This window comes from Curcuma longa, chromosome 4, assembly GCF_044706935.1.
Source record: "Curcuma longa cultivar G26 ecotype Majalengka, Jawa Barat chromosome 4, ITB_CL_G26_1.1, whole genome shotgun sequence".
Classification (NCBI taxonomy): domain Eukaryota; kingdom Viridiplantae; phylum Streptophyta; class Magnoliopsida; order Zingiberales; family Zingiberaceae; genus Curcuma; species Curcuma longa.
This window is the reverse complement of record NC_133864.1, coordinates 17,923,537-17,935,775: the sequence shown is the minus strand read 5'-3', so window position 1 is coordinate 17,935,775 and position 12,239 is coordinate 17,923,537. Positions and strand designations below refer to the sequence as shown.

Below are 12,239 nucleotides of genomic sequence, written 5' to 3'. Positions count from 1 at the left end.
AGAAATTCATGATTTAAAAAAATTACACTAAATAATCACGATGTACAATATAAGATGTATATATATATATATATAAAGATAAAGATACTCTGCACATCTTCTTGTGCGCAACACTCGTTCGCGACTAGGTGTGTAAGCACCCCGATCACTTTCGGGTGTTCCAATTCATCTCGACACGTACTGGATACTATGTGCATTAGAAAATACATAGCATATATATGAGAGGATGGAGGTAGATAGAAAGTTCAAAAAATCAAATTAAATAAGAAATTTGATAAATCAAGAGTGAGTACTGAACATTATATTCTTTATTAGATACAGATAAAATATTTAAGAAAATAAATAAAAATATCAAATTTTAAATCTCAATATATATGAATCATTTAGAGGTCCACCTCTAAATATATATAACTTATTCTTCAAATTTATAAATCAAAAGATTGTTTAGAGGATTTTAATATGCCAATATTATCTGTGAATACCAACCATTATAAGCACCATCTCGATACCAAATTTAAAAAAATTAAATTTTTTTTTTGGATTCATGGTTTATTGTTTAATTTTAAAAAAGTGAAAATAAAAAAATATATATACTCGATGCTCACAAGGGTGCCCAATATATCATTTCTTTTTATATATAATTCATGAATTTTACTATTAAAATTATTATTTTTTTAATTTTTATTTTTTATGTGAAAATTAAAAATCAGATTTAATAGAATTTAATCTAAGAATCTTAAAATTTAAACCTTAAATTCTAAAAAAATTAAAAAAAAATATTGAGTGAATTTGTCACCGTAAGATCTATGTCGCGATCATATTAAATAATCATTCCATTGAAAATGTAAGCCCTTTTTTTTTCTAAAAAACTCATATATTTTCATTTTTTCTAATTATTCTCTATCATTTTATATTGTATGAAAAGCAAGAATTGAGTTTTTTTGTTTTTTTTTTGTAAAAAGATGGAATCCGCCATCCTAGAAATCCCATAGGGTCAGTCCCATGATCATATGTGAAAAAGTAAATCGAGAAATTTCAGTTGATCACGACGAAGAAGAGTATTGCTCGACTTCATCAAGATTCGAATCTTTATTTTTTTCTACAAGTCTACTCTATTGTAACAAACTCAGCTATATCTCAGAGGCAAAATTGAGTCTCCCAAACGGGCAAAAGTAGGGTCATTAGCAGAAATCCATTGGACTAAGTATATTATCTATTTAATAGAAAAAACTATATATAAAATATAATTATTTAATATACAAATGGAGTATGACATTTTAAACGATGAATTCTTTTTTAACAAAGTAATTATTATTTGTGATTTAAACCTGAATACTTTTTGAATTTATATAATCGATAAAAAAAATTTATAAAATTAAATTAATCATCTTCAAAAATTAATCGATTCGAAAAACTTAAAATTTAAATTAAAAAAAAATTGAGAATCTATCCTGAGCTGTCAACTACCCTCTCTACAAAAGCTAATATTTATTATAACAATTCTTATTTCCGTGTTTGTCGGCGAAAATTGATCATCCAAAATTAGTAAAGATAATCAAAGTAATTCTTTTTAGAGTTTTAAAATTCGAAGAATTATATCGAAACGTTTGAGAATCATATTTTTTTTATTAAAAAAATTGTAAAGATATCATTTAAAGCAATTTTGATGAATTAAAAATAAAATATTTATTTATTTATGAACTTGCTGGATAAAGTAAATGCCTTGTTCTTCCTCACTTGGAATCGGATGCTTCGCAGCGATTTATAGAATTCGACCTTGTTGTGGTCTTCCTCCTCGCTGGATTTTGTCGTCGCGCCGTTTTGGTTGCAGAGGCAAATTCCTCGTGCCCAGCGCTCCACCAGGAAAGTCATGGCGGAGATGCTGTCGGAGGAGCAGGTCGCCGAGTTCAGGGAGGCCTTCAGCCTCTTCGACAAGGATGGAAACGGTTGGTCTTCTCTTCCTGCTACTGAACCCCCAATTGCTCACGAATTTGTACGAAATTAGGGGTTTTGACGCTGTTCTGCTCGATTCGTCTGGTTTTTCTTTCCGTCGCCGCCGTTGTGTTTGGCAAGTTCGGCTTTTTGGGCGAATTTCGATCTTTCATTTTCGTGAGCGGTTCTTTCATAGTGGATTTCGGTTGTAGTGCTTGATTAGGTCGGGCGCCGCCGCCTCTTCTCTCTACTCTGTCTTTGATGCTCATGTTAGGGAACCGATTGATGCTTCATCCTTTGCTAGGTATAATGCGATAAAAATCCTTCATTTTGTTTGACTTAGCCTTTCTCTTTTGGGGGCACGGTCTACTCTTGTTCTTGGCACATTTTAGTCATAGCCGAGAACGCTTCTTTTTGTGATGTTGCTTGCACTCAGTTAAGCATCAATCTCCTGCGACATTAGGTTTCTGAATCCCTTCTTGTTGCGGTAACTGCCTTGAGCAATGCGATTAACTTCCATGTGGAAAACAAAGGGGGTTGATTAAGTTCCTGTGGACTAGTTTGCCTAAATATGAGAGTTGCGAGTTAATGGTTACTACAGTAGATGATATTTTTGAAATATATAATACGTGTTGTTTCTTAAGAGGGATAAGATCTATATGCATAACAATGCTTGTTGTTCTTGTATAAATTATGACATTTTCTTATGTTGTTACTTGGATGAAAATAGGAGAAATGAAAAAATATATATATATGAAATAAGTCGATTGATTTCGCTTCTTAACTTGGAGGAAAATAGAGGAGGTATTTAATTACATTTTCCTTTACTTTAGTTCCACCAATTTCAATAACTTTGTGAGAAAGAGATTCTTTCCATTCAATTCCTTCTAAGTAAATGAGGAAAAATACATAGAGAGTGATTAAGTTAATGCAATTCATTTTTCCCCCTCTTTTCTCTTCACTTCTTTTCCATTTCCCTTCTATCTCCTCCTCCAAAGTAAGCACAGCCTTAAAGATTAAGGTTGGTCTATTTGGTTATGCATAGATAAATTGAAATAGAAAATTGGGGTTTGGGGTTAAGTTGTTATCCAACAAATATCGATAGTAGTCTTGATAGTTTCTATTCTCTATGTTTTTTCCCACTCGCAAGTCTAGTTTTTCCAATAACAGAATAATGAAAGGTTTATTGTGCTAGTAGAATGCATACAACTTGTGCTTAGCTGTGTTTCATAAGTAATTGTTTTAGTGTGAGTACTCGTGAGTTTTTTGGGGGTACAACGGTCATCAACATTGCTTAGCTAAAATTTTTAGGTATAACACAGTTATGTTTTACCTATTACACCAGTTTCTTCTGATTGTGTAACATGAAGAAGGGATTTTTCCATTGTTAGTGATGAACCTAGTTTCTTCTGCTTTGAACAGGCAACATCACAACCAGCGAACTTGGGAATGTAATGCGAGCATTGGGACAGAATCCTACTGAGGCCGAACTTAAAGAGATGATTAAAGTTGCTGATGCAGATGACAGTGGAGAAATGGATTTTAAGGAGTTCCTTAATATGATGGCTCACAAGTTGAAGGAAGCTAGCCCAGAGGAGGAGCTTAAGGAAGCTTTCCGGGTATTTGACAATGATCAAAATGGGTTCATTTCAGCTGCTGAACTTCGCCATGTCATGAAAAATATTGGAGAGAAGCTAACTGATGACGAGGTCAATGAGATGATACGTGAGGCGGATACTGATGGTGATGGTCAAATCAACTATCAAGAATTCATCAAAATTATGATGACCAAGTAAGGGCATTAACTTAGTCATTTTTTTATGGCACATAGGTAGTGTTATGATGGTTTTCATTTCTTGGCTGGTAGCCGGTAGGTAATACATACTACTTATTTGGTTATTAGAGTAGTGTAGCTAGTAATGAATTTCCTTCCAGAATTGATGTCCTTTTTTTCTAAATTCCATATTAACATGGATTTTATGCTCTTTGTAGCTTGAATTTTTATTTTATTTTTCTGTACTCATTTTTGAAAAAAGGAATTGCCAAGTGATTGTGTTAGGCTCTCACAATAGACATCAAATAGTTTCTTAAATTTTATTAGCATGGATCTTAACCATATTTTGCGTAAAGCTAAGTCTGTGTGCTAGAAGTCTTCACCGAGTCACTCAACATAACTAGAAGTCGTTTAATAGACATTTAGTCATCATTACTAATACGCCTTTTGTTGCTCAATGGAATTCACATATCTTCACAATAATGATATATGATATTATCCACTTTAGACCACTAAACACTCATGGTTTTGTTTTTTGGCTTGAACCAAAAGGGGAAATATGAAATTCACATATGATACCACTTGTTGCTTAATCTTATGATATACCCAGGTCAGTCCTCTCTTATAAGCATGGTGTTGCCTCATGCTACTTGTGCGCGTAAATGGAACTATGTAGCGTTTAACTTCTCTTTCTTCTTCAGCCAACATATAACGAACTGATCTATGTTTTGCTAACCTTCATTCGCAAATACACCAATGCACATGGTTAAACCTGTTTCCGTGCTTGAATCTTCAAATGATGATATCTTCTTCAATGAAATCTGGTCTCCTACAGGAGAAGGGAACAAGGAATCGGCTTGAATCTTCAAATGATGCGAGCGGAAGTCCCACCAAAAACACTGGCCTTTCGCCGGAACAAGGCAGCCATCAGGGTAAGTGCGGTAAGTGCTTCTCGAGCTGCAGTATTCTCTGATCTATATGCAGTAGGAGACCTCTACTGGTGAGCTTGTTTTAACTTGTGTTTGCATAATAGTTTGTATCAATGAGTTTGTGGTGTTTGTATGAATGTTAGGCTTACTGTTCAAACCTATCGATTGATTGTTCAAACCTATCTATCGATCTTGTGGCTTATAAAAAAATTGTGAAACGCATGCTTATTGCTGAATATTATTAGTACTTGTTGTTTTACCATTTTAAAATTTTTGGCATTTTTTTTCTGCATTAGTAATTATTGATACTATATGAGTAATCATTTTATTAAGTTACTTTGAGCTCTTGACAATTTTTAGGGTTACTAAAATTGCTAGAGATTTAAAGAGAGAGGAAATCATAGAATAACTCTTCAACAGTCCCACACAGTTAGTCTTACGATCATCTGTGAGGAGGTAAATCGAGAAGCTGCAGTTGACCACTACGGGAAAGGTATTATCTCGGCTTTGTCGAGATTTGATTCTTGTCCACTTCAATAGGTCTGTTCCTAACCAACTCAATTATACCCCGAAAGCAATCATAAAATAACTCAAGAACCTACGAGGAATACATTAGAGGTCTTATATTAAGAATTTGAACATAATATTTTTGAACAAAATCACTAGATAACCTTTCAATACTCAAACAACATAAATAAGAGTATAGAATGAGTTTTCGATAACAAAAATGAACTTCTTCGATGATAAAATTGCTAGATAACAAAAAAAATATTAGATAAGCTTCTTCTATGCAAATAAAAAAAAACTTTAGAGTCTATGATGAACATAAGGGTGTCAAAAATTGATCGGATCTGCCAATCCGATATGACCCAATTCAAAAAAATATGTTAGGGTCGGAAATTTTGGATTGGCTTAAATTCTAGTGGGGTTCAAGTCGACCCAGGTTAATTTAGATTTCAGGGGTTTAAGAGATTTTTTTAGGGGTTAAATTAATTTTTATTTTAAAAATTAAGATGATTTATGTAATATTAATATGATGATGATAAAATATTAAGATAAAAATGAAGAATTATCGAGAAAAATAATTAAAAAAAATTTGAGTTAGGCGGGTTATATGGATTCGGATTTAGGATTTTAAGTTAATTTCGGATTCAGATGGGATTTGGATTGAGACTTTTTAATAATATTTTTGTTTTTACCTTATCCAAACTCATTCTTCATCCAATCCAATGAACACAAAAGATGTATTATTTTAAAATTTTAAGCATGTTAAAACTATCTAACCGTTTTAACCAAAATTATTAAGAAACAATATAACTGAAAGAATAAAATAAAATGTTATCAAATAAAAATATTATAACACCCGTAGATGTGGGATCTAAAATATCAAAAATTAATTCCGTGATGTAATGACAAGGCACTTAGAGAAATAAAAAAAAGTTCAAAATTCAAATCCCAAGGAACGAATATTCTAAAATCCAACCTCTAAATATACATAAACACTTCAAATTTATCAGATAGTAAAACCTAAAAAAAAAACTTTTGACAAAATAAAAAAGGCACTCCAAATTAAAAGAAACATTAAATGGATGCCCTATTTTTAAAAATAAAAATAAAAATCAAATGAGCATCTCATATATGATTCTATTTTGAAAATACTTATTGATCGAGCGAAGCTTGTAGTAACTATTAAATAGCTATTATAATATGTAGAAGTTATCCATTAACTACTACAATGTATAGAAGCTACTTAATATTATACAACATATTTAGGTTGAATTTAAAATTTAGGATTAGAGTTTTAAAGCTACTGAATAACTGCTACAATGTATAAAAATTATCCGATAATTTCTACAATGTATTTAAGGTGAGTTTAAAGTTCAGGGTTGAAGCATCTGCAAAATAACTTCTATAACTATTTTAAAATAATTTTGATAAAATTTAAATAATTTTGACCAAATTGATGATTAGTATTTTGATATAATATTGTTCAAAAATTCTAAATCTTAAACTCATCCTAAACACATTATAACAGCTATTGGGTAGCATCTACATATTCTAACAGTTATTTGATAGTTTTTACATATTGTAACAACTACTGAGTAACTTTTACACGGTGTAAAACCTAAACTCTCCTATATACGTTGTAACAATTAATGGGTAGCTTATATACACTATAGCAACTACTAAATAACTTCTATATAGTGTAACAACTAATCTATAACTTCTACACGGTACAAATCCTAAATCTTAAACTCATCCTAAACATGTTGTAGCAGCTACTGAATAGATTCTACACATTATAGTAGCTACACGATAGCTTCTACAAGTTGTAACTAGGGCAGAGCTAAAATATTGATTCAGTGTAGGCAATTAGGGTGAAAACGAATTGCACATGTTCTCAAGCTTTTCTAACCGAATTGAAAAATATTTGATTTGTATTTGAAATTATGGAATTTGAGTCAAATTCGATGTTCGATAATTTTTTCAAGCCGAATTCAAATATATAATATGTTGTTCTATTGTATACGAGTCATACATGAGCCAAATTTAAGTCATTTCAAATTGTAATTTAATTCTGCTTGAATCGAAGTTCAAACAAATAGAACCAAGCTCGAGCTAAAATTATTAATATTTTCAAAGTTCTAATAAAATTTAAATGTCACATATATTTTTCGAACTTAAACTTAAATATTAATATTTTTATATTATTTAACTAGATTTGATTTGTCTGTACTTTAATATAATATAATTAATAAAATAAAACATATATAAAATTTTATAATCATAAAGTATCATAAAATAATTATTTTAAATTGATCAAGTAAGAAATCTTATGGATAAAATTAAGTAGTTGTATCAATGTTTTTTTATCAAAAATAAAAATAAATTTTGTGAGTACAAATAAACTATAAAAAAATTTAATAACCATTTAATTCTTGAAATTATATATCAATAATATCATAGAAGATCATTTAACTTTTAAAATTATATACAAATAATATTATAGAATAAATCAATATGATAATTATATAAATTTTTTATTTTTGATGGATTATAATGGAACACTATAAATTAATTAAAAAAATCAATTTCAATATAAATATATCTATTTATCTAGAGCAATGATAGGTAGCATGAAAAAGTCCAACATGAAATCAACATGACACACTGCATGCAGTAGATTCCACATCCATGCAATGAGATACACAGACATATAATTGAGTGTATCATGTTAATTTCATATTAGACTTTTTTTATGTTACATATCATTTTTCATCTAGCTCCTGTTCTAATAGACTTTGACTTGACATTCTCTTTTCTCTAATTAATTCATCATTTAATAAGTATATTTTTATTCCTGAAATATTTTTTAAATTTCATGTATTTTTTTTTTTCAACCCACATTAAACTTACATTAGCTCCGCCTCTTGTACCTATGATAGCTACCCACATTAAGGGGGTGTTTGGTTTAAGGTTCCCCAGATGTAAATGTTCAATTGAGTTTTCGAAATTTGTGCAATGGACATCATATGGGTGTTTGAGTTTAGATGGTGAATGTACATATGAGGTTGGGGTAACTGGAAATTGGGGGTTGGCAAAAAGGACCTATGGAGGTCCTTTTTGCCAACCTGAAAGTTCAAATTACACATCTACCCTTGTAAAAAATATATAAGAATTTTTTCAAGTTTTTAGTAAGGGTAAATAAGTAAATGGACATCCAAAATACAATTCAACCTCATATTCACCAAACACTCCATTTACATTTACATTTTCTCAACCTTTTTTCAACCCAACTATACATTTACATATTTTCAATCCCAACTTTCCGTTGAAAAAATACAACTTAAAACCAAACACCCCCTAAATTTACATTAGCTCCGTGTACCCGTTGTAACTACTACAAGAACGTTAAATCAAAAGATATTTTCAACATATAATCATGTCCATGTGACTTTAATTAAAAATAAAAACTCATTTGACCGCTTTACAAATAGTAGACATCCATTTAATTTTTTTAAACAAAAAATAATAATAATAATACAAATAAAATGTCAAAAAGGTTGTTTAAAATTTGAACTAAAGCCTTTCTCCGTTCAATCTCTTTTGCAAAAATATAAAATTCACCATCATAACAATTTCACACGATCAATTCCATGATCATATATAAAAAGTTAAATTAAAAAACTACAATTGAATTAAAATTATATTAGATAAACCCCCAAGACATAGCTAAGTTAATTACAACGTAACAGATTTATAAAAAAGGACAAGGATTCGAATCCTAACAAAATCAGATAATACTCTCTTACATCGTGACCAACTGTAATTTCTCAATTTACCTCTTCATAAATAATCATGAAACCGATCGTATAAAACCACTAAAGTGTCGAATTTCACCTTTTGTAAAAAAAAATTATATTAAATAAATTTTTTATAATGATCAACCTCAGTATCAAAATAATCCCATATCAAAAAATTCCTTAAAGAATTTTTTAGAAATACAATACCACTATGTTAATACGAATCTACTATCAAAACAACTTCAATCAACAACTACATGTTACTAAAAAACTCGAACCCAAAACATCGTATATCTACGTGCTTACCACTTAGACCATCTCCAACCCATATCACCAAATTTGGTGTCATTTTCACACCAAAATAGTGCAATTTTAACACCAAACACTATTTCAACTCCAACCCACTCACACCATTTTACACTAAAAAGGAATATTCTTTAGAATATTCTATTTATTTTTATTCATTCATTCATAATTTAATTATCGATATATATTTTAATTTAATAATTAATTTATGATAATTATTATATTTAAAATTAATATTTTATTTATATTTAATAAGTTAATTTTTTAAATTTATAATTATTATGATTTTTATTTTTAATATTTATTACATGATTTTTATTTTTAATATTTTTAATAATATTTATAATTATAAATTTATAATTTATTATTATATTTAAAATTAATATTTATTACATTTATGCATATTAAATTTTTAAAATTTTTATTATATATGTTTTAAAATTAATTAAATAATGTATAAATATAATTATAATATATTAAATATATTATAAATAAAATTTATAATAAATTAAATCATTATAAATATGCATAATAAAATTAAAATAAGGCGTTATATACATTTAATTTATATTTATAATAAATAATTAATAATATATTTATAATAAATAATTATAAATTTATTTTTATTTATGATATTTAATAATATATATTATATTTATTTTTAAATACAATAATATATATTATTTTATATTTATTTTTATATTTATATTTAATTATATTATATAATAATAATAAATAATTAAATAATTGACATCACCAAATTTGGTGATGCTACAGTGCATCACCAAATTCATCACCAAATTTGGTGATGTCCTTTGGGGTATTGGTTGGAGGAAATTGATGTAAATTTTACACCAAATTTGGGTTTTGGGGTATTGATTGGAGTTGCCCTTAAAGATAAACCCTACAATCTCATTTCGCTATAGATCTCATTTCACTATCGTTGCGACAACATACGAGTTAATATCAAGTCGATGGGGGTGCTCGACAACAATACAAAGTTGAATAGGCCACAAATAGCGGCACCAAGACGATAATAATAATGGCAAGGCTCGAGTTTAGATGATACATTCACAAAAACTACAAAAATCACAAAAGCAAAATCATAATGCACAATAGGATTCCCAGATCTTCAATCCAAAGCCAGCCTGCAAGAGATTGAAGAATCTCTTTAATCATCGTCTCCAGGGGCGGCCTTAGAAGAGCCGCCTGCCTTCTTAGGAAGGAGTAGATTGTGGATGTTGGGCATCACGCCGCCGCTGGCGATCGTAACTTCTCCCAGAAGTTTCGATAACTCCTCGTCGTTCCTCACTGCGAGTTGAATGTGCCTGGGGACGATCCTTGTCTTCTTGTTATCCCTCGCAGCATTCCCAGCGAGCTCCAAAACCTAATCGGATAGAACGCTTCAGATAGAAGCAAAATAATAATAAAACGATAACAAGGGAACGGTAAGATCAGGAACACATAGACGATTCACGACGCGATCGGGATGAATAATTCAACCAAAAGCAACCTAGATTTCAGAATTGTTACGAGAGACAGAAAAGGGGAAAAAAGAATTCTCGAACTGGAAATTGAAAAGGGCAAAGCGATAAAGTGGGAAAAAAACATGGGGAAAAAGCTTACCTCAGCGGCGAGGTACTCAAGGACGGCGGCGAGGTATACGGGAGCACCAGCGCCGACGCGCTCCGCGTACTTCCCGGCCTTGAGGAACCGGGCGATTCTGCCGACGGGGAACTGGAGCCCAGCCTTGCTGCTCCTCGACGTGGCCTTCTTCGCTGCACCGGAGCCGATCGACTTCCCCCTCCCAGCCATTGCGTCGAAGATTCAGAGCTCCACGAGGGGAAATCGAAGAAAGAGGTAGGTTAACAGAAGCGGAGACGAAGTTGCTGCTTGAAGCGGTGGTTGATGGGACGGCTTCGTTTATTTATAGGGAAATATGAGAGACAGCCATTGGTCGTGATTAGAGCACGCGGATCGCTATTTATAACCGTTCGATGAGAGAGTATTCGAGCGGTTGGATCTTGTCCAATAGTATCCTTCTTCTAGTAAATAAATTAATAAATTCATTTGCCATGAATATAAAACTAATTAACTATAGACGATCTTTCTTATTCAAAATTTTTCAATTTAAAAGAAAAATATCTGTAATGTGTTATCGTTTAGATTCAAAAGATTTAATTAATTATTAAATGTCTTACCGTTACCGTTGCGTTATGTTCCGAGGAGATCAAATATTATTTTTTGACACAATATATACGTTCAAACATCACTTTCATCAAATATCTCAATTTTCACAATCAAATATACCACAAATCAAATATTTATGAATCCCACCTATTATCACTATCTCACTTTCAAATATTATAATTAAATATCATAACTAAATATTTATAAGTCCCATCGTTCCAAAAATTGAATGTTGACAATGTTCAATTTGGCAACGTTATTGAACGTTGGCAACGTAAATAATTAAATCATTAATTAATTAATTTTTAAAAAAATAATAATAATAATAAATCAATAACAAATACTACCCTAACTTCCCTAGCCTAATATCTTTCTTTTCAATTAATTTTTTTATTAATATTTTATTATTAAAAATATTGAAATCACGAGGCAAAACTTTTGTCCGGTGATTTCTAATCACCTCTCAAATATCCCTTCTAAGGGCATCTACAATGCTATTAGATATTTCATCTAAATATTTGTGGTCCTCACATCCACATTATCAATCAAATATCTCTTTCTTCAAATATCAAAGGAGGATGAGAAGTAGCCGGTGGGAAAAGGGGAGAAGACGAGTGAAAGGGGGTATATTTGTAAATTCGTTAAATGGGGAGTTGAAACAAACGTTTGGGGATTGCATGCAAAGGAATTCATGCCTGGGGACTGACAACAACGATGAGTTTTGCTTTGGGGAGTTTTCTCCAAATTACCGATCAAATATATCACAAACCAAATATTTATGGGTCCCACCTATTATCCCTATCT

At 30.6% G+C, this 12,239-nt stretch overlaps 1 protein-coding gene and 1 pseudogene across 1 annotated transcript; one reads left to right on the top strand and one right to left on the bottom strand.

Moving 5' to 3' along the window:
* Window positions 1-1,737: 1,737 nt before the first annotated feature.
* LOC141828559 (calmodulin-like) lies at window positions 1,738-4,871 on the top strand (annotated as a pseudogene).
* Window positions 4,872-10,246: 5,375 nt separating this feature from the next.
* On the bottom strand, window positions 10,247-11,131 carry LOC141828557 (putative histone H2A.2). Its single transcript, XM_074716008.1, has 2 exons — window positions 10,872-11,131; window positions 10,247-10,632 (listed from the first exon to the last, which is right to left on the bottom strand). The coding sequence occupies exons 1-2, from the start codon at window positions 11,058-11,060 to the stop codon at window positions 10,417-10,419; spliced, it is 405 nt and encodes a 134-aa protein (XP_074572109.1). The 5' UTR covers window positions 11,061-11,131; the 3' UTR covers window positions 10,247-10,416.
* Between the last annotated feature and the right edge of the window lie 1,108 nt (window positions 11,132-12,239).

Coding starts and splice junctions, on each gene's coding strand:
- LOC141828557 (XM_074716008.1), bottom strand. CDS start 11,060: ATGGCTGGGAGGGGGAAGTCGATCGGCTCCGGTGCAGCGAAGAAGGCC. Junction 10,633..10,871: donor TTGAGTACCTCGCCGCTGAG/GTAAGCTTTTTC, acceptor CTATCCGATTAG/GTTTTGGAGCTCGCTGGGAA.